The following is a 23,422-nucleotide window of genomic DNA, read 5'->3' on the forward strand; positions in this document are numbered from 1 at the left end:
ACTGAAATTTGAGGCAAATCGTGAGAGTGTAACCAACTTTTTTACCTTAGAAAACTGTCATCTTTTCATATCGACAAAACACTGTTGACCCTTTTTATAGAGCTTTTATTGAATCGGTTTGATCATTTTGCATGGTTTCTTGGTTTGGATCTGTCTCTTAACAATAAGAACTGTCTGAACCAGATAGTGAAGTGGTCTAGTACAGCGGTCGGCAACCCAAAATGTTGAAAGAGCCATATTGGACAAAAACACAAAAAACAAATATGTCTGGAGCCGCAAAAAATGAAAAGTCTAGTATAAGAATGAAGGCAAATGGCGGAGGCGAAATGTCGAGAAAAAAGTCGAAATGTTGAGAAAAAAAATCGAAATGTCGAGAAAAAAGTCAAAATGTCGAGGAAATAGTAAAAATTTCAAGAAAAAAGTCGAAATGTCGAGAAAAAAGGCAAAATGTCGAGGAAATAGTCAGAATTTCGAGAAAAAAGTCGAAATGTTGAAAAAAAAGTCGAAATTTCGAGATTAATGTTGAAGTACAATCTCGAGAAAAAAGTCGAAATGTCGAGAAAAAAGTCAAAATGTCGAGAAAAAGTCAAAATGGCGAGGAAATAGTAAGAATTTTGAGAAAAAAGTCGAAATGTCGAGAAAAAACTCGAAATTTCGAGATTAATGTTGAAGTACAATCTCAAAAAAAGTCGAAATGTCGAGAAAAAAATCAAAATGTCAAGAAAAAAGTCAAAATTTTTAGAAAAAAGTCAAAATGTTGAGAAAAAAGTCGAAATGACGAGATTAAAAAAGGAAAGGAAAAAGGAAGAAAAAAAGAGAAAAAAAGAAAAATAGAAAAAAAGAGAAAGAAAGAAAGAGGAAAAAAAGGTCAAACATTTTTGAAAAAGCTCCAAGGAGCCACTAGGGCGGCGCTAAAGAGCCGCATGCGGCTCTAGAGCCGCGGGTTGCCGACCCCTGGTCTAGTAAGATGATGAGAGAGTAGCAGATGAATCCGGACATGCTGTTTTCCAGACAGAAACGCTGTCTGAATGTATTTTAACAGATACCTCTCATCCACTACACGGCCAGTTCCAGCTACTTCAGTCAGGACGCAGATATACACCACAATACAAAACCAAACGTTTCAAACATAGTTTTATACCCACTGCTATAACCCTCCTAAATAAATAGATAAGGTTTTAGCCTTTTATGTTGTGATTATGGTTTATGTTTATGTTGTATAATGTATGTATGATGGTGTCTTATTGCTGGACTCGCTAGACCGCCTTATTGCAAGGCAAATTTACCTTCAGGTACAGTTAAGTTGAAGTGAAGTGAACTCCTCCCAGCATCCACCTGCAGACTCAGATCCAACAGTTTGGGCGTCATTCATGTTCAGCACCTCAGATATCTCCATTTTCACCTTATGAGTGGATATTTATCAGCTCAGAGCCTCGGTGCAGACACTCAAATGGGTTTTGTCACTAATAAAGCATTTGAAGGTGCATCGCACGAGTTGATGTAAATGTAAATGTAAATGTACTTTATTTGTATAGCACCTTACATCGACCTCAAGGTGAACCAAAGTGCTTTACATAACATACAACAAAATAAAACAAGAATAAAACATATGAACAAATAAAAACATCAAGTATAAAAAAGTGTCGCCACACTACTGGGTATTAAAAGCCACCCTGAATAAATAAGTTTTAATTTTAGATTTAAAAAGGCCAAGGTCAGAGATGGTGCATAACTCACAGGGGAGCTTATTCCAGAGCCTGGGGCCGGCAACTGAAAAGGCTTGGTCACCCCAGCGCTTCTGCTTTGACCTGGGCACTTCCAACAAACGTTGGTTGGAGGATCTCAGAGCTCTACCAGGCTCACGCACCGTTAAAAGCTCTGATAAATAAGGAGGGGCAAGGCCGTTAAGAGCTTTAAAAAGAAACATTAAAAGTTTAAAATCAACTCTAAAACGAACAGGCAGCCAGTGAAGGGAATAGAGGACCGGGGTGATGTGCTCTCGTCTGGGTGTGTTCGTTAAAAGACGGGCAGCTGCATTTTGTACCAGCTGAAGACGGCTAAAAGAGGATTGGGCAATGCCAACATAAAGTGCATTGCAATAGTCCAATCTGGAGCTGACTAGAGCGTGGACAGCTCTCTCCATGTCTTGACGGCTCAAAAATGTTTTGACTTTGGTTAAAAGACGCAATTGATAAAAACTTGTCTTCACGACATTGTCCACTTGTCGGTCAAATTTTAAAAAGCTATCAAAAATAACTCCCAGGTTCCTAACTTTGGGACTAAAAGATCCGGACAAAGAGCCAAAGTCAGCCGTCACGGTGTCACCAAACAAAATGCACTCCGTTTTGTCCTCATTTAAATGTAAAAAATTGCGTGCCAACCACTGCTTGATGTCAGCAATGCATTCCAGCAGGGAGCTTTGTGCAGTAGTGGCTTTAGGCTTCAGTGGCAGATAGATCTGTAGATCATCTGCATAACAATGAAATGATAAGTTATGTCTGGCTATAATGGACCCAAGTGGCAACATATATAATGAAAAAAGAAGTGGGCCTAGAATAGAACCTTGCGGGACGCCGCATGAGAGGGAGGCACAGGAGGAGCAGGAATCACCAAGCAGAACAGAGAAGGTTCTATCTGACAGATATGACGTAAACCACTTGATAGATAGATAGACTGAGATGATCGATAAGAAAAGAAGGTTATCCCGCTGCTGCTTCCACCTGCCTGCTGTGTGCTGCTGACGTCCCCGACTCCCCCAGTTTGGCCTTCGGCAGGAGGGTCCCCCCTTACGAGCCTGGTCCTGCTCAAGGTTTCTTCCTCCTAAAGGGGAGTTTTTTCTTGCCACTGTTTGGCTTAAGGTTTTTCTCCCACTAGGGGAGTTTTTACCTGCCATTGTTTATGTAATAACTGCTCGGGGGTCATGTTCTGGGTCTCTGGAAAGCGTCTAGAGACAACATCTGTTGTATTAGACACTATATAAATAAAATTGAATTGAATTGAAAGGAAACATCAGTGTATTTGAATCCTGCGGAACAACTTATCATTTGAACCAGTGGTGCTTGCTGGATCCCATATGTGGGCGACAACATGCCAGCCGTGCCTGATAACTCAGTGTTACTGTTGAGTTTATGCTTCTCCAAGACAGCTAGTAAAATGTTATGATATCATTCTGAAATTAAAATATCTTATTTGTGCGTCTGATCAAATGAAAACACAGTAAACACGAACAGCGACTGCAGCTGAGACTTGATCCCAGCTTAGTGTTACCACAGGGTTTCCCTGAATCTCTTCTGACATTCTTCCAGAGCGACAGGACGAGGTGGTGTACTACGATGCCTTCGAGAGCCCCGATGCCATGAAAGGTGAAGAGGACCCTGCAACACCTCCATCGCCCCTCAGAGAAGAAGAACTGTGTGTCCTCCAGCAGAGGACGCGGCAGCTGGAGGCCCGCAGAGGCCGCATCACAGCCAAGAAAGTCTACCTCAAAAACAAGAAAGTGAGTCCTGATGAGTCACGATGCCTCCAGCTGCTGTTGTCTGCGGTTTTCTCTAACAGATGGACATGTCTGTGTGATTCATCTCTTTGAATGCTTTTCTTTTCTTTCTTCTTATTCAGGAAATCTGTGTTGCTAATCACAAAAAGAAGATCCAACAACGGCAAGGAAGTGACGCTGACTGCAGCTCTCTGCAGGTATTACAACTTCAACTTCAAACTAACAAGTTTCAACTTATTTCATTGACCACACATTTGTCCATGTGTTTATGGTGCAGGACAAGAATTCATAGTAATCGTTTTAGACTGAAAAAACGTCTCAAAGCTCCACTTTCTTGAAAATCAGATCTTCTGCTGTGCCATGACCTCCTTTTTATGATTTTCTTTCCTATATTAAAGGCCAGTCCCAATACTCCCCCTAGCCCTACTTTTCAGCCCTACCCCTAAATTTTGCGTGTTCCTGTGAGGGTAGTGGTGTCCCAATTCCTCTTTGCATGTAGGGGTAGTGGGCATAACGAGGGGTAGGGGGTATGAATCTACCCCTTGAGAGCGAGGGATTTCAGATGCTGACTTTTTCCTTGGAGCCCCCCCTACTTGAGTCTAAGACCAGCCGGGCCCCCCGACCCGTACGTACTAACACCAATAGAGTAAAGTGATTCGTTAAAAATCTTTAATTGAAAAAAAATTACATTAATTATGTTTTTGTGATACATTTCTCTTTGGTTTACCCTGTAAATATATGACTTTGTCTTTCTCACCTTCATTTTGTGTCACCAATGTATGAAATACGCACAAAAAATAATTGCAAGGACATAAAATAATTACTGAAAAATGTCTCTTTTAATATGAGAGCAACATTTTTTAACATTTTTCCTTTAACAACCTGTCGGAGTAGTAGTATGATTAAATGTTGAATAATCATATAATAATAATTTATTACGTTTTTATCCTGCTAAATAACGTAGAAATATATTTTGGTCATTTTAAAATACTACGTGGGTTTATACAGACTTGGATTACAGTATTCCATTAGGTGTGTTATTATGTTTTTTATTTATTTAACATGCGCTAATATAATGTTTACAACTGCATATCCTCAAAGCAGACAAAGTTTCGCGCCCCCCCAGAGATCTCAGGCGCCCCCCCAGGGGGGGCCCGGACCCCAGGTTGGGAGACACTGCTTTACGTCATCATTTGCAGACTGAATCAAACAAAAAAACAGGCCGGACATTTGCATTTTTAGTGAATAATATCAATATTTTGAGTTAGTTTCTGCATAAAAATGCGTTTTGATTACATTTCTAGCGAGAAATGTATATTTTACTTTCATAATATTCAGTGAATGTACATAATCGCTCGCTTGCCCGTTGTTGCTTTTTTCAGATCTCGCCAGAATAAAGGCTGATTTATGGTTCCGCGTTACACCAATGCAGAGCCTACGGCGTAGGTTACGCGGTAGGCTACACCGTACCCTACGCTGTAGGCTCTGCGTAGGGTATCGATTTAACGTGGAACCAGCTGCTGCTCCCGAGCCGGCGGCTCTTCTCATCCCCGAAAACATCGGATCAAATTTCTTAACAGGCGTTATTTGGATAAACTGAGCCCAGGTTGGGGATCTTAACGGTTACCGGTACTTTTACGGCTGAAAAAATATTAAAACTTAATAAAGTGGCATATTAACAGCGCTACAGCCAGGGGCGAAAATCCCGGGGGGGACAGGGGGGACAAGTCCCCCCCATTAGTAAAGCTGTCCCCCCCATAGAATAATTTGAGACAGAATTAATAATTTTGGAACAATGCAGTAGTATTTAGTAGTGATGCACCAAAATGAAAATTTGTGGCCGAAACCCAAATAATAATAAACAGTAAAATCTCATTACACTTAAAACAAGAGTCATCACCAGAAAAATAACTTGTTATTTGACAATTTTCACCTGTTTCAAGTAAATTTTCACTTGAAATAATTAGAAAAATCTGCCAGTGCGACAAGATTTATCTTATAAGCAAAACAATCTTGTTCCACTGGCAGATTTTTCTACTTATTTTAAGTGAAAATCTACTTGAAACAGGTGAAAATTGTTGTTCTTTTCCAGTGATTAGTCTTGTTTTAAGTGTAATTAGATTTTTTTTAACTAAAAATGAGACATTTTAACTAGAAATAAGACAAATATTCTTGTTAAGATTTTGGGTTTTTGCAGTGTATTATGTCAGATGTGCTGTATTATTGCCACCTTCCACCTAATACCATTGTTTTGTATTACTCTAAGAAAGGTTTTCTGCCTGTTTGCGAGATAGAGTTGAAAATGTCAAAATGCTGTATTGGAAGGCTAAAACTTTTTTTCCTTGTCCCCCCCCTGGATTTATTCTCTAAAATGTTACTGTTTATTGTCCCCCCCAACTATGAAACGGGATTTTCGCCCCCTGGCTACAGCTGAAATTAAAACAGCTTTTAGCTCTCAGCTTCCTGATATGGTGTGACGTATGTGCAAACGTAACTACGCAGTTGCTTACGTACCCGAACGTAAACCACGCAGTGACGTAGCAAGTGGTGTCCTAATCCCTAGGGAAGATTACAAAGACCCTTGTGGCTTCATTTTGAGGGTGAAGTGGTAGTGAGTAGGGTGAACATTGGGATTGGCCCTTAATTGTTTCATGGTAAACCCAGTTTTATAACGGAGCGCTTGTAGTTCTTGTAAGGTGACACAATCTCTTGAGGTAGATGCTACTGAACCCCATCGTCTTCTTGTTCTTTAAAGGGAGCAGAAGAAGATGACGAAGCCCAGCGAAACGCCCGAGTGAGTCAGGAGAGGCAGAGGACTCTGGATAGACTTCGCAGCCTCAGACAGGTGAGAACTTGTCTCAGAAATGCTCCACGACTCTTCTGAGGAGTTCCCTTTACCAACTACGATGTTCAGTCCTTCACACAGAATGGACAGCAACCCGCATTTATTTAATTTATGGTTGTTTTGTCATTATCAGTGTGTTTTCTTGTATTTCTGAGGCAGTTCATGGTCATCATGAGGACATCATGAGTCCCCTCACCTACTGTTGTAACAGTTTCAGGGTCTGAATGAAACATTTCTTGCTCTTTGATTTGACATAAGTTCACGAGGGCCTTATTTTATTCATTTTACATACTTTTAACATGCTTTTACCACATCTTAGAGCCTTGCAAGGGTTAAAATCTCCAACTTCATTAAATGTACTCAGCAAAATGTTTCTAGTCCAGCGGGTTCAAGTGAGTTGTGTTCACATGACTTATGTTTATGTAAGAGAACGTCATTTAGAAATCCCAATCAGTAAAGACCCCCTGCCCGGCCGCTACTGTAACTTCTGTACTACTGTAACGTCTGAGTAACTCTTCTACTCTCCTACCGCTAGGAGTCCTTGTGGTATTCTGCCGTTGTGATGGGTTCTTGTTACATTTCCACACTAGGAGGACCAGGTTTACCAGCATCTGTCCTCAGAATCACAATCAGAGTCAGAAAGAAGTTTATTGCCAAGTAGTTTTACACACACAAGGAATTTGTTGTGGTCAGAGCCGGATTAAATAAATGGACTACACTAGGAAGACTGTGATTTTTGGGCCCCCCTCCATTTATGTTATTTATGAATTGAAATCTTAAACTTACCAAAGTTACTAATGAAAGTTAATTCACATTTTACATATCATAGTCATAGTCAAGTTGGTTCTTTGTATTCCAAAATAAGTCATGTGTTGTATATTAAACAGTCTATCAGACTATTTTTTGATTTTTATTATTTATACGTTATTACACCGCTCTATTAAATGCTCTTAAATTATCCTTATCTTATCGATTGCGAGTATCATTGTTAAGGTATTAGTACCAGTAAATCACCAATAGGTGTCAGCATTGCTATGTAAACAGAGTAAAATAAGATAAATGTTTTAAGTAGTGATGCACTGATTGTTCGGTAACCAAAATTGTTCGGCCGAAAATGGCAAAAAAAACACTTTCGATGTTCGGTGGAATAAGTGGGAAAAAAAAACTAACAATTAATAACGGCGTTGTAAAATAAGGAAATAGACTGACCGCTCCCGTAACGGTTGTGCACCACAAACACAAATCGTTGGCCAACCAAAAAGTAACCACATAAGAATTTTACCTAACATTCACCAGGAGGTGGAACCAAAACAACATAAATCAATCTATTTTTATGTTCAATAAATATTTTCTACCTTGTAATTTTGTAAAAGATTTTTTTCTTTTAAAAGCATGCCTAAATCAAATTTATTTGATTTATGCAATGGTGAAAAAATTGGCAAAATAAATGAAAAACTGCGAAGAACCATGTTCGGTATTGTTCGGTATTCGGCCAAGTGTTTATTATTATTTTCGGTTTCGGTTTCGGCCACAAATTTTCATTTCGGTGCATCACTAGTTTTAAGCTATTGCATTTTGCAGAAAATCTTAATTAAATGTGTTGATTAAATTGAATAGTTAAATAAGAAGTCAAATCTACAAAGACCAATAAAATTTGCAGTAAGACAAAGTGTGCTGTAGTATGTGTGTATGTATGTGTATGCGTATGTATGCGTATATATATGTATGCACACTAAATATAGTAATAATGCACATATATATATATATATATATATGCCTTAGGTTCAACCATTAATATGTGTGCAGAAATTTTTTATTTTTTATTTTTTTGTCCCTCTGTCTGGGCCCCTCCCCTGTCAATCGGGCCCTAGGCACATGCCTAGTTTGCTTTTGCGTTAATCCGGCTCTGGTTGTGGTGATTGGTTCAATACAAAAGAGCAAATAATATTATAGGAAAAATTGTACAACAAGTTGGTTTTAACCGTCTCGCTAACTCCGTCTCTTCTCCCTGCGCAGCGTTATCCAGGCCAGGTGACCCTGAGGTCCAGTCGGTTGCGTCTGACTCAGCCTCACAGTCGGAGGCGAGTGGGACAGCAGCCCAGCACCCAGGCGGTCAGCGTTCAGACCGACTCCATCTCAGATCTCCCAGAACTCTCCGCTCCTCCTCCGCCCGACGCCTACGGCTGCGACAGCGCTTCTCTACCAACTGTTGACCTCCAGAGTCTCGGCGCTTCGCCTCCTTTCCTCTCTCTGCCTCTTCTCCCAACCTCTCCATCTATTCTTTCGCTGAGCCCCTCTTGCCCCCTCCCGCCTCCACCTCCACCTCCACCACCTCCCCCTCCCCCATCGCTTCCCCCCTCTGAGATTCCCGCCTCCAGCCCGGTGCGGCAGCAGAAATGCGAATCTGAACCCGCCTCCCTGCCTCTGGCTCCGTTTTCCCCTCGATTCTTCGACAGCAGCCAACTGCAGACGGCGATGAAGAAGCTGAGGAAGACGTCCTCCCTGGACTCAGCGCAGTGGAGGAGAGGTGAGGACGAGTGGCTCTAAACTTTGGGTGGCCTCAGTGAGGATCAGAAAGGCTTAGGTCCAATTCCAATACACCCCTTACTTTTCTTCACTAGCCCTACTTTCTTACACTCGCCCTTCTTTTCTTCACTACCCCTAAAAAAGAAGGGACAGATTTTAGGGCACTTGAAATCTTCCCAGGGGCTTGTCCCAATACTCCCCCTACCCCTCGTTTTCATCCCTACTCCTAATCAGGAAGCTGAGAGCCAAAAGCTGTTTTAATTTCAGCTGTAGCGCTGTTAATATGCCACTTTATTAAGTTTTAATATTTTTTTAGGCGTAAAAGTAACCGTTAAGATCCCCAACCTGTGCTCAGTTTATCCAAATAACGCCTGTTAAGAAATTTGATCTGATGTTTTCGGCAATGATGAGACCGGGGCGCAGCAGCAGCAGCTCATGTACAGGCGCCGTCTTCCCGGGGAGAAACCTGCAGCTCTGTGGAGAATTACCGCTGGCTGAAATAAATCATTTAGGAAGATAAATGTTGGTTTAATAGATGAAATCTAACAGTTGTAGCTACGCCTGTTAAGAAATTTGCTCCAAAAAGTTTGGGATTTCTGTCTGCCTGCCGGCTCCGGAGCTGATTTATGGTTCCGCGTTAAATCGACGCAGAGCTACGGCGTAGGGTACGGCGTAGGTTACGGCGTACGGCGCACGTCGCTGCGTAACTTACGCCGTAGGCTCTGCGTTGGTGTAACGCAGAACCATAAATCAGCCTTTATTCTGGCGGGGTTGCAAAAAACGGGCAAAAAAGTGATTATGTACATTCACTGAGTGAATATTATGAAAGTAAAATATATATTTCTCGCTAGAAATGTAATCGAAACTCATTTTTATGCAGAAACTAACTCAAAATATTGATTTTATTCACTAAAAAATAGCCATGTTTTTTTTTTTTGGATTCAGTCTGCAAATGACGACAAAAAGCATTCTGGGAAATTTTTTGGTCCCAAGGTCAGCGAGTGAGGATCGCAAATCCCTCGCTCCGTAGGGACAATTCATAGCCACTACCCCTCGTTTTCTCCACTCCCCCTAGGTGAAAAGAGGAATTGGGACACCACTACCCTCACGGGAACGCGCAAAATTTAGGGGTAGTGATGAAAACGAGGGGTAGGGGGAGTATTGGGACAGGGCCTTAAAGTTTGATTATCAAAATGTTAAAATGTTTTGTGGTAAACATCGATGAAGGTTGTGGAGTTGTGACCTGCTGAAGCTTTACTTGGCTGTAACAGCTGATTGGAATCAGGTTAGTGGGCTTTGATTTGCTCTCCTGGTTCTAAACGGTCTTTAACGTTGTGTGTTCACAGCGAGCTCGCCCATGGATGAGGTGCTGGCCTCTCTCAAGCGGGGCAGTTTCCACCTGAGGAAGGCCGAGCTGCGAGTCCTGGGCCCCGACCCGGACGACGACAGCAACAACATCCTGGCTCAGATCCGCCAGGGCGTCCGGCTGAAGAAGGTTTGCTCTCATCCAGAGCAGCATCGCCCCAAGAGCTTCCCGCACTCAGCCGACCCGCTGACCCGCAGCATCCACGAGGCTCTGAGGAGAATCAAAGAGGCGTCGCCGGAGTCGGAGTCGGAGTCAGAGGACGAAGGCCTTCCCTGCACCGACTGGGAAAACTGAGCTGGTGTTTTTTTAGAGCTTTTAAATCTTAAACTTTTACGGATATGTGGAGCCAAAAAGAAGGAAAAACCAGTGATCTGAGTCGAGACGAGCCGGGGTCAGCTGGAGCCACCTTGGTGCAATTTGAACAAACAAAAAACTGTCTTTATTTTCTAAAGAGAGCAGATGCCTGCCATACCTGTGTTTGTTAAGAGAGACCTTGTTCTATGTTGCTGTGGGTTTCCTGGTGAGGGTGCAACTTCAAACCTCTCGTTACTTCAGCGTCGTACTGTAACTCGCTTTGATGGGTTTGTTTTATCCAGCCTTTTAGTCCTCGCTACATTTTTTACTACTCAAGCATTTACACTTTTCAGTTTACCACGCAACAATATCTGAATACAACAGCTTTTAAAGCAGCACTACGTAACTTTTCCACCTTAATATCATATTTCCAGAGTCATTATGATGGTACATCAACTTACAACAGGTTTAATTACACCTCTGTCACTGTCTGAGGGGTCTGTATCGCCTTCACTGGCACTATGTAACTTTGAGGTGCATGGTAGGAACCCTGCCACACTAAAAAACTAAAAATCTTTACTTTACGGCATACGTCACTTCCCCCTCCTTCCCGATTTGGAGTCGAGACGAAAGCTGGGCGGAGCGTGGAGCGCAGAGCTCAGCAGAAGCTGGTATCATGGCCGAAGCAGCGAAAAAAACTAAGAAAATAAAAGTTTTATCAGAGGAGGCGAAAAAAGAAAGCGGGAGAGTAACAAGCTAAATGCCCGGACAAAAAAAAAAAATAAAAAAAAAATGCCAGGACAAGAATAAACATTGGCCTGGCGTTCACTCGCTTGCGTGAGCTGAAAGACGAGGAGGGATGTCCGACAAGAGAGACAGAATTGTTATGATACAAATGTAAATGTAGAGTTCTATGTTCAATAAATATCAAAATTAGAATGTTTTCACATACAGCGGATTCATCTTGGGTTTTAGTATTTTTCCTGAGAACTGTAAAATTGTGCAGGGCTGATCTGCAAAATATAAGGAATGGGCATTCAGTTATTCACAGGTTATAAAGTATTTTTTTATTTTGTCAGTAAGTATGTTGGACTACTAATTTATGACGAAGTCCCTCTAAAAAACGTGACAGGAAAAAGGTGCAAAGCGTATGAGTTTGTAGGGCGCATTATCTCGCTGAAACAACTTAATAAAACCAAGTTGAACTTAGTGTTTTTCAACATCGTCATATTATATTGTTTAGCCAAAAATAGTTACATTACCTCTTCGCTATCCATCCTGCAAACGACCGCTGAAAACAGAAAAGTAGTTTTGAAAGTCCGTCCCGTCTTCTCTCATCAAAACAAATGCACGCGACGGGGACAGGAGTTTTCCGGCAGTACGCGCTGGTGCTCATGGGAAATGTAGTTCTTTCTGGTAAAGCACTACCGCTTTTGTCCAAAGGAGCCGCCAAACTCAACAAAAGCTGAAAGTTACATTGTGCTGCTTTAAATCAACCAAACCTTTTTTTATTAGCATTGTTAATTTTTAAAATAGGTGCATAAACATTTAACAAGCAAGACGATGTCAGACTGACAACCAACACTGGAAATATTCATAATTTTACTCTCGTGACCGTTGACATGCGCGTCCTCTACTTCTCATCTGCAGATGTTCCTGATGCCGCATCAGTATTTAGAAAATCTGCCTTTGAAACGTTTAAGTATGAATGATTACTTGAATTAGGCTGTGGTTGTTTTTTTATGATCATCTGGTTTTACTGTCATTCTTAGAGGTGGAAAAATGGATGCGTTTAATTTAATATTTCCATATCAGGACCATTTCCACTTCTTGAGTCATCGTTTTGACTAAAAGGACAGTTTGACAACATTCTCCAATCGGTTTAATGAACCCCTACTTGTCAGATGTTTAGAGTAGAGCTCAAAGATTCATGCATTCCCTCTTGTTTTTACAATTTAAAGACACTATGTAGTAACCCCACCTCTGACCACACGGGGGCACATGGATCTGCTGTGTTGACTAAAGGAGCCACTGACAAGACTACCAATGAGAAGAGACGGGCACATCTTGTTATACCACTTTGTCCCACTGGAGGTGCACATTGTTGCTGACACATAAACTCCCATTATCTGATGCCATCGTGTGGTCAAAAGTGGTATTGCTACATAGAATAACTGACTAATTTCCTCTGTTGTCTGTGAGCATAAATCGTAAACGTCTGAAGGTTCTTGGGCATTTGGTTGTTGAAGGCACCTTAGAGAGTACTTTCCATATTTTATACAAGTTAGAATATTTGATATGAATTCAAAGTGCTCTAAACACATGTCTTTTTACGTACCTGTTGGCAGAGTTATCTTTGCTGTCCTCCGCTGGCAGCTGCCTGCTCTGTACGTCTGGCAATGCCGCGATCAGTTTTTCCTTTCCTTTTCTTATCGTTAGTTTATTAATTGAGTGAATCTCTTTCTCCACCGCCATTGTTTCTTTCCCGCTCTTATGTACTGGAGTTCGTGTTTTGTTTGGTGTGTTTGAGTTTTATTTTTAGTTGACAAACCTGTTTTTAACAGAAAACCCCATTTTTTTAAATTTGTTTTATTGTTGCTCGTAATTAGATGAGGATGGATTTAATGTTGCTTGGCTGGAAAAATACAAAGTTACAATTAGCTTTAAATTAGCTTAGCTTAACATAAAGACTGGAAAATTAGAAAAGATGAATAAATGGTAAATATTTTCTAAAGATATTTAAGAATATGCCTAAATGCCAACTTCTGTAATGGCATCCATCGATTGCTGCTTTCAGATTTTCTCCTTGAGCCACCTAGCTGGGCTGAGGCTAGGCTAGCAGCGGTTGGAGCTATGTTAGTCCTGGGCTCAGAATCAGTCGTTCCAGACGTTGCTGTCGTAGCGACATCTATCAGTCCATTCAACCGTTAGTTTGCATCATCGGTTAGCTTATCATAAGTCACCACAAGCTAGCTATTTTAGCTTAAGTCAGATGGGGATGTTTGTTCTGCTGTTTGCTGATTTTAAATTTTTTTATTTACATATTTCTTAATTAACCCTGGCCAAGATGGAGTCCACCTTAACACCAAAAAATGTGCTTCAAAATGACTCATTAGTAAGTTTATAAGTGATGTCAGTAGTGTTTGTCCAGTTCTTCTTATACAGTTTACACTCGCAGCACTTTGTGCCAAACTGTTAGGTCCTTATCAAATGTTACCAAAACATCTAAAAACGTTTCAGTTCTGGATGGAAAATATGCAGCTTACTGAGAGATGACAAAAGATGTAAAGCAGTTTATGACATTGTGCCTCAGTCACTGCGTCAAAGTGAAGACGGCAGCTAAATGCTTGTGGACTTACCTCTTCTCTATGGCAACCACCGCTAAGAGTCCTGGGTATTGATGCTTTCATCATCTCTTTTTAGATTTATTAATTGAAAGATGTAATTGTGAGGTCACAGATTTAGATTTTTACCACCACAAACCCAGATTTCATGACTTATGCTAAGCTATGCTTTCTGTTAAAACAACTGTTTGATTCATAAAATGACTACTGCTGAAGACCTGCAGACAGCTGCTACATGTCCAAGTTTAAAAATCACATGCAGTTCCTCCTCATCCTTTGACGTGTTAAGATTTTTTTTTTTTTTAGGTCTTCCTCTTGTTGTTTTTCCAGATATTGACGTACAGGTTATCTTTCATTTGTCACCAGTTTTACCACCGTTTCTGTGACTGGTTCCAAGACAAACCAGTCGACGTACGTGCAATAATGAAGATGGGAATAAAGTCATTTTTATGAATTATACTGTAATGAAATAAATGTAAATCATGAAACATGTACCCGCATGCCTAAACATATTGAAGTATTTATTGAAACTTCATATTTGAATTTTTTTTTAGAGCATACAGATATAAATGTACTTTATAAAGTCTTTGTTTCCTATCATGACATTCTTCTCCGTTTTCGATATCTCACGTTTATATTTTTCCTTTCAAAATAAAAGTATCAAAATGTTGTCTTTGAAAGCTGTTCTTTGCATGAAGACACAAATCACATTAAGTTTTATAAGCAGTCTGGGCACATTTGACCAACGGTTTATACCATGCTAAAGCATCAAGAACACTCTCCCTTGATGCTCAAACTGCTGAAGACTCTGGGCAATGAGCGGGCTGTGAAACCTCCGGGTGGTTTGACCTCCACGGGGAGACACCTCGCTCTAACCCGCCCCGTGTACTTTGAGTTTCCTCTCGAAGGCTTCTTCCAGGCGGTCTTCCCATGGGACCGTTGGCTCCAGCACCACGGCCTGCCTGGTGTCCACTGACTCAAGGACGTTACTGGACGCAGGGTGGTAGCAGCGACATACCTGTCAAGTCTCCCGTTTTGACCGGGAAACTATCGTATTTAACTCGTCTTTCCCGCCATCATCCCATATTAGTATTTCCTCTTAAATTTCCCGTTTTATAATACAATAATTTTTAAACAGCAAACTGAATTACTGAATTGTCACTTAGCTTGCGAGAACTGCCACCTACTGCAGCCTGGGTGGCAGCTCTCACGAGGTTAGTGGTGACAACGGGAACAAACTCAAGACAACAGATCAGAGATGGATGGATGTAACGAGAGAGAAGATATTTCTGCCAAAAAAGAAGAATATTTGGTGTAAATATCTCTAAAAAACGAATGTACTTTCCTAAAGATGAGCAGGATGGGGCAGAACCTCATGAGTGAAAATTGGAAATTAAAACAAGATGTAGGGAGAACGGGGTAAGTTGAACCACCCCCCTTATCTAAAAAACTACACACATGAGTTCTCATGTGACCTTAAAACAGTGGTTCTCAAACTTTTTTCGTCATTCCCCACTTTGAACAAGTGGGGACTTCAAGCCCCACTTGCCCCCGTCGCCCCAACAAAAATCTTGACGAATTACTTCAAATTATTTAAAATGTATTGAAATTACTAGCACCAAGTATATCAGTCATATTTGATACTGAATCAAAATCAAATAAAAAATAACACAAAGTTCAAAAAGAGAAAATAAAAGTGCAGTTGTGCTATCATAAGTTAATTTGCAAAAACATAAACAAGTGAACTTTCCCTGCATAGTGGCTGCAGTGTTGCCTGTTTTGCACTGCACATCCTTTCAAAACGGGGTTGCAGGCTGGAAACTGCCACTCTCAAATCATGCTCAATGTTGAGCTGGGATCTGTACTTAGTTTTTAGAGAAGCTCACTCACTCATCACTCATCTTCTCCCGCTTTATCCGTTCCCGGGTCGCGGGGGCAGCAGCCTCAGCAGAGATGCCCAGACTTCCTTCACCCCAGACACTTCCTCCAGCTCTTCCGAGGGGAGTCCGAGACGTTCCCAGGCCAGCCGAGAGACATAGTCTCTCCAGCGTGTCCTGGGTCTTCCCCGGGGTCTCCTCCCGGTGGGACATGCCTGGAACACCTCCCTAGGGAGGAGGGACATGCCTGGAACACCTCCCTAGGGAGGAGGGACATGTCTGGAACACCTCCCTAGGGAGGCGTCCAGGAGGATCCGGTACAGATGCCCAAGCCACCTCAGCTGACTCCTCTCAATGTGAAGGAGCAGCGGCTCGACTCCGAGCTCCTCCCGGGTGACCGAACTCCTCACCCTATCTCTAAGGGAGCTTATCTATCTTTTAGAGAAGCAACAGTTGAAAAACTTCTCGCAGAGATATGAAGTGGCAAAGGGAAGAATGATGTTTAAAGCTTTCTGTCCGATGCTGCAAATATTGTCCCGCTGCAATTAACAGTCCAACGTCAATCGTTGTTTTTGTACTTTAGTTCCAGGTTACATTTTTCTCCCGTCCCGTAATGCTTTTTACCGTATTTTTAGGACTATTAGGCGGATATAAACGTCTTTTTTTATTTTTAAATGTACCGCACGCCCAATGACGCAATGCGCCCATAGTATTATTGTAAAGGCCGATTTATGGTTCCACGTTACACCGACGCAGGCTCCGTGGCGGGGCGCCGGGAGCGGACGGAGCGACTACCGAGAAGGAGACGCTGCTCCCTGGGGATCTGCGCCGCAGAGACGGGCCTGAAGACCGGAGGAACCGCCGCCCGAGCGGGAGCCGATGCGTCGGCTGCCGCTCGGGCGGCGGGCTCCGTCGTTTACTGTTGAAGGATTGTTAAAGAATAGATGTGTGGGCTGACGTGTCTGCTGGGTTGGACTGTTGTTCGGGCTTTTGCAAAAGCCGGCATCATTTCCGAGGGGCCGTACGGCAGGAAAATTTTAGTGTTTAGTGAATTATCTTTATTGTCAATAGCATTTATAGTAAAATAGGCATGAAATTGAAAATTTCCTCCCGTTTGTCGCGCCCCACCTGACATGTCTCCGTTCCCCACCAGTGGGGCGTGCCCCACACTTTGAGAAGCACTGCCTTAAAATCAGGACACACCCATCATTTCAGCCTGGCTGTGAAGGTGAGAGACACATGAACAAAGTGGTAAGCACATTTATACTCAAAAAAGTGTTTTTTGGTGCTCAAAGTAAAATTCTTACTTTTATGGTATAATGATTGTTATGTTAAAGCAAATGCACCCAGGTCTAAAGTTATATATCATGCATGTTGGTGATATTCCAATGTATAAAACCCACATGAATCATTTAGCTAAACATTAGCCTGTAGCATGCAGCTAGCCATGTTTTGTCAAAAAGTAGCCATGGGGTAAGTTGAACCAAAGCCTTGGGGTAAATTGGGCCAGTGGTTCAACTGGGAAAATGGCTTAGCAGGTAGGCTGTATAGGAAAAACAATTGTGTATGTTAGGCAAGTCTACCTGATCTTGTGCATCTAACTAGGCTACTTTATTTTAATCTAATTAAATATGTTATTTTAGGTAACGATTGGTTCAGTGCATTTCTAGCACGCCACCATCTTTCCTGCCGTATTCCGGAAGCAACTTCTCTTGGAAGATCTACGGCTTTTAACAGAACTACTGTTGGGGAATTCTTTGACAATCTGGCCAATGTGATGGACAGGTACAGTAAATGAACTCTCTAGAACTATAATGGATGACTACACAATAATGATGTTTAGTTTACCTAATGTTTACCGGTATGTATTATTCTGATTTGTCTTGTATGTCTTGTCTCTCTTGCAGGTATAAGTTTCCTCCAAACATGATCTATAATGTAGATGAAACAGGTGTCACACCAGTACAGACTCCGAAGCAAGTCATCACAGAGAGCTAAATGCTGAGCTATTTGTTTTTTGCACTTTTGAATTTGGTTATAAAGAAAGGGATTTATTTCTTTTTATTGCCATTGTTTGAAATGATAGTCTACCTGTATTTTTGTTTTTAGTGTACATTGCACTGTTTTATATAAAAAAGGGGGGGGGGGGGGGGGGATTGGGAACATGGAACCAAGTAGAAAATTATAAGATATTGGCTACATGCATTTTCGTTTTAGTTTGTTCTTCAGAAAGCTACCTCATTCTCTGAATGCATGGGGGAACAGTAATTGTGACACTGTAGCCTACTGTATGTAGCACTTTTTTGTTTGAATTTGAAATTTTGCCACTTGAATAATAAAATGTTTTAAAAATAAACGTCATTGTTTTGTACCGTTTAATCTGGCCTATTTTATATGGCTAAATGATGCCTCTATGAAATGCTATGCCTATTTCTAACAGCTAACATGTATTAGTAAACTATGTTTGATGAATTAATCAATTATATTAATAAACTATACTCTTACCCCGTGCTTGGGGCAAGTTGAACCACTTGGAAACTTTTTTTTGAGAACCTATATTTTCACAACCCTTTGTTATAAATGCACAATTATTGTTTCAACTTAAAGAAGACATCCTGAAATATCCGTAGATGTATTGATTTGACTTCCATCTCATTTTGCCTTGCCTTGAGGACAGCAGAAGTAAAAAGTGGTTCAACTTACCCCGTTCTCCCCTAAATGTTTCACTTGAAGACAATGTGTATATTAACTGAAAATATTTAAAATAAATAAATGTGTTTTAATTCCCTTTTGTGTTTTCATTTAGGCTCTATTATAGGAATTACATACATATGAATGTCCACAGCATTTCAGTGTCAACAAAGGTCGGCCTGTCAGATTCTGAGCACATAATTGTAGTTTGTAATTGGTTGACAGGTAGTTATCTATCTTAAAATGTAAGATACTGGACCTCGGTTGGGCTGGTGGGACAGCGGCGGAAAATTTCCCTTATTTTTAAATCCAAAACTTGACAGCTATTATGAGCAGCGATGTGGCAACTGCTGAGGACGTGCTCGAGGGTCCCTCAGCTGGAACCCAGAGGGCATGCTGGGGACTCTGCAACGCCCCAACCGTTGAGGTTAGAGGGGCTTGGAAGAGCATCATAAGGCCCTTTCACACAGCCAGTTCGAGGCGGGAACGTTGCGCCTTTAAGCCGCCTCGCTGTTCTGTGTGAAAGTCACGGAGGCGGAATGGGGGGGCCAAGTGGCCCCACCAATAAGCCGGCAGCGGAGGTAGTCACAGAGCCGTCACAGAGACGGAACGGGGTCTGTGTGAATGACACAGCCGGCATGCCGGGGCCAGGCCACACTAGACCACACTAGACGCTGACGCTGTCGTCACGCCTCTGATTGCGGAACGCCGGCATGCTGTGTGAATTTACAGATGGGAGCGGCGTTATGCCGGCGTTGTATGGTTCTGTGTGAACCAACAAAGGCGGCGTATTGGCAGGACTTCTTTACACCAATATTGCGGAATCTCTGTGTGAAAGGGGCTAGGGACTGCCTGGATAAGGACTTGCAGTGAAACATCTGAGATGAGGACTCCAGCGTCAACTACGTTCGTTGCAGTTCCTCGACTGGCCGCAAAAGCGAGTCAATCTGCAATGACTCCAAAATTAAAATGGTCTCAATCATTTCATTTCACACCCATGAAAACTCTGAGGGAGGTGAATCTTTTTAATGTACCACGTCAGGAGAGACCACATTAAATATAATTATAACATGGTTGACTGACAGTCGGCTCTGCTAGTGGCAGTTATTGTTTCCTCATCCGTAATCAACACGCTACCACATTTAACTGAGCAACCACAACTGTCGGCTAAACGCAACAGTTATCCATTTATTTCACTGTTGAGTCAACATATTAAACAGTTTATCCTGCTGGAAACGTCTGAAGACAGCTCTGCGGGCGGGGTTCGGCCAAAGGAGCTGGGCGCGGAGCTAACTGTGATTGACATGCAGTAGGGGTGTTTGGGCGTGTTCCCGTCGGCTTACTGAGCAACATGGCTGCGCCGCATATGAAGGAAAATGGACTCCATACAACCCCAGCGTCGGCTAGGTGCAGCCAGTGGTGGACAGTAACGGAGTAAATTTACTTGAGTACTGTACTTAAGTACATATCCAGAGGATTTGTACTTTACTTGAGTATTAGATTTCTTTGGTACTTATTACTCTTACTTGAATACATTTCCAAGACAAATATTTTTACTTTTACTCGAGTAAATTTCTAGGAAGGCTGAAAAGTACTCGTTACTTTCAGGTCTGCTCTTTTTTCTTCTTCCCTAAAATCCTATTGGACACAAGCTGTTTTTGTCAAAGGAGGAGACCTATCACAGTGCACGCTCTCCACTGGGATGTACGTAAAGCGGAAATACGTCAAGCCTCCTCAAAACGATACCGCCAAAGTAGCCTGCGTTTGTCAAGACAGAGCCGCAACAAGTCAAGACATAGACGCAACAATGGCTACGCCTGCGTCAGGAGAAGAAAGACAATCCGCTGAGTCTGATAATGAGCCGGACTCGGAGCAGGGACTTTCACAAAATCCTTGGCCGTATCTTAACTCAATGTTTGAGTTCGACCGAGTAAAAAACGAGGGCACAGACAAACCACAGACATTTATTTTCAAATGTTTATTGTGTCTGCCGAAGCAGAACTACCTCTCTGCTTTCAACAACTCAACATCGAATTCTCAGAAACAAGACTTAAAAGATCCTTAAATTAATTTAGAAAAAATATAGTAATTTACTGATGTGGAAAATAAGAAATTTACTCTTACTCTTACTTTTACTTAAAGTAAATTTAAAAGCATTTACTTTTGGATACTTAAGTACCTTTAAAAGCAAGTACTTTTCTACTCTTACTCGTGTAATATTTTGACTGAGCTACTTTTACTTGTAACGGAGTAAATTTTGACCAGTATTATTTGTACTCTTACTCAAGTACTGGGGTCGAGTACTCTGTCCACCTCTGGGTGCAGCAGTGGTTTTTGATTTCACCACAGAATCAACGTGTAAAACCTTTATTCAGCTGTAAACATCCGTCGGCAGCTATGCAGCCATTTCGGTGGGAATAGTTTTGATCAGTTGGTTGATGCATCCAGGTTTGTTAATTTTGAAGTTTCTATAGTAACAACCTCAAGTTTAGACCATCTTCATGATGAACTGGTTTAAACAGTTTTTAAATAACGACACAACAACGTGGTCATTTGGTTTCGTTTTACTAGAAACTCAAAATTACAATTTGTGTTTGAAGCATGTGGTTTAATCAACATTTATGTCTTATTCAAATCCCTTTCCAGCTGTAATATACTTTTTTCTTTTTTTAACGTGATAAAGTCACTGCTAAAATCCTCCAAGTCTCTTAGATGTACCCGAACCACCAACAAGCCCTTAAAAAGTGTTTTTCAGTTGTTACGTACTGTAGCATATTCTTGGATTTTTGGCAATAGTTACTCCCACAAAAGAAAGAAAGAAAGAAAAGTACCGCTAGTTAGCTACCATTGATGCATCTCTGTGCCAAAGGCAACATCAGCGAAAGTTCAGATCTGTACAATAAACATTATTTGGCAAAAAAAAACCTCTGCAAACCCAACCAGCGCTCTTCTGCTCGATTGTCCGTTTCTTCTGATAAATATTGCCGTTTTTTTCAAAGCTATCTGGACAGCCACGTACCGGGAAAAAAAGATCAAGTCAAAACAAGTTGTAAATAAAGATATAATGCTTTCGTACCACCATAAATCAGTAAGCTTAGTAATAAATAAATCAATAACAAAAAAAGGATTCAATCATTGCACTTCAATTTGCAACAGAAACAAAAGGAAAGAAAACATCCGATTCATTCACTCTCTCCCACACAAGTGCACTATGAAGTCATTATTTTAAAATAAACAAACGCGTAGAAATCAAAACTGCTGAATACAATCCCGCCTCGCCTTTGGTGAGAAGTATCCGAGGGGAGGAGTGCGATTACCTGAAAGTGAGAGTGGAAAGTGTTTCTAAACCCTCTGAAGCTTCTTTATCGTATTGCTCAAATACTGTAAGAATATCGTTGACGTACGTCCTCGTGTGGCAGCCCCTCAATTTTCATCACAAAACAGTCGGGGGAAAAATAAAAAATACAGATCCGCCTCCGAGTGAAGTTTATCCGGCTGATGACGCCGGTTTGAAAGAACGACGTGAAGGAGAAAAAAAACGAAGGTGAGAGCAGAGCCACCGTCGACTCCTGGCGACGGCAGCGCTGCACCAATGGTCAAGAAAGGTGACTTTAATTTACAGTTATAGTGAAAGGAATAAAAAAATTGAACGTTTCCAGAGCGGAGCGGAGGGAAGGCTTCACTTGGCTGTTTGTAAACGATTCGAGCGAGCTGATGTGGCAAAGTTAGTGTACCATAAACGCGTGAAGACTCGTGTAAACTCTACAAAGAAAGATTTCAAGTCGTGTCATGACGATGTGAGTCCCAACGTGCAGGACGATGCATCGTCTTCAGGGCAGCTCTGTGAGTGGCGGCCGCTGCGCCAGAGGAGCTGATGGAAGAAGAAGAACAACAACGAGAGGGGGAGGAGGAGGAGGAGGTGCCTTCGTCCGCCTAACTACTCTCGATCAGCTTGGCCAGCGTGTCACGAAGCTCCGTCAGCTCGAAGATCTTGCTGTCCAGCAGCTCCAGCAGGGAGCGCAGGCTCTTACGATAGGCTTCCTGCTCCAGCTGGCTGCTCTCCAGACGCTGCTCCAGGTCGCCGAGCTGCGCCTCCAGCATCTGGTTCCTCGACTCTGTAACCTGGAGCACAAAACACAAGGATAATCTTAAATAATGACGCCTGAACTTCCAAAGAATTAAATCAAAATAATAATTTATACTCAAGCCTATAAGGTTGTCAAGATGCCAAAACCAAGAGCCCTGATCCAACCCATTCGTCTGACATCAATGTGGAAGTAAAAAAGATATGCAGTTAATGGAGCAACTACCAGAACCAGCCCTGGGACCAAGGGTCAAAAAACAAAGCAGGTTACGGTCATTTGGGATTAGGGGTGGGCAAAAATATCGATATGGCAATATATCGCGATACTTTTCCAGCCGATTCAGTATCGATATTAAAAATTTGAATATCGATTTTTTTTTTTTTTTTTTTTTAAATATTTTTTATCCCCTTTTTTCCCATTATATCACCCAGTGCTCCTACCTAAGTGACAGTCCTGGGCATTGCCACTCTCTACCAACCCTGGGAGGGCCCTGCACTGAGCTCAGGTTTTATTTCACGTTTTATTTCATTTTATAATTTATTTTTTATATAACACAATTGCCTGTCCTTAAAAAATGAAAAATAATGGACAGAGGTTTATTTATTTATGGATTTATATCTATACTGACTGATCACTGTGCCAGTCCTTGGTTTTAGTACCCATATTTCTTGTGTTTATTATCATTTGCCACATAATTAAAGCAACCTCATACTAAATTTAATGTTAATTTCATATGATGTAAATAATATGAAAAACATATACAAATAAGTTGTAACTTTAGCTTGTATAGTTATAATAAAACATATATACAACTTGGATTTTAAGATGTGTAATGCATTTTGAAATTTTTCGGTGAACTATGTAGAATATAATAATCGGGATATCGCATAATTGGGATATC

General features: G+C 41.5%; 2 protein-coding genes across 3 annotated transcripts in view; one reads left to right on the forward strand and one right to left on the reverse strand.

The window, feature by feature from the left end:
• jmy (junction mediating and regulatory protein, p53 cofactor) overlaps positions 1 to 11,143 on the forward strand; it is a 45,782-nt gene extending 34,639 nt beyond the window's left edge. The window contains exons 6-10 of the mRNA XM_061733915.1: positions 3,306 to 3,496; positions 3,616 to 3,690; positions 6,249 to 6,338; positions 8,355 to 8,865; positions 10,211 to 11,143. Coding sequence (XP_061589899.1) covers positions 3,306 to 3,496; positions 3,616 to 3,690; positions 6,249 to 6,338; positions 8,355 to 8,865; positions 10,211 to 10,524 — 1,181 coding nt within the window. The 3' untranslated portion in view covers positions 10,525 to 11,143. The remainder of the gene's footprint in view (positions 1 to 3,305; positions 3,497 to 3,615; positions 3,691 to 6,248; positions 6,339 to 8,354; positions 8,866 to 10,210) is intronic.
• Positions 11,144 to 21,563: 10,420 nt separating this feature from the next.
• LOC133455080 (homer protein homolog 1) overlaps positions 21,564 to 23,422 on the reverse strand; it is a 43,360-nt gene continuing 41,501 nt past the window's right edge. For both annotated transcript variants that reach the window (XM_061733917.1, XM_061733916.1), the window contains one exon: positions 21,564 to 22,558. In XM_061733917.1, coding sequence (XP_061589901.1) covers positions 22,370 to 22,558 — 189 coding nt within the window. In that variant the 3' untranslated portion in view covers positions 21,564 to 22,369. The remainder of the gene's footprint in view (positions 22,559 to 23,422) is intronic.

Source organism: Cololabis saira, chromosome 11 (assembly GCF_033807715.1).
Source record: "Cololabis saira isolate AMF1-May2022 chromosome 11, fColSai1.1, whole genome shotgun sequence".
NCBI lineage: Eukaryota > Metazoa > Chordata > Actinopteri > Beloniformes > Belonidae > Cololabis > Cololabis saira.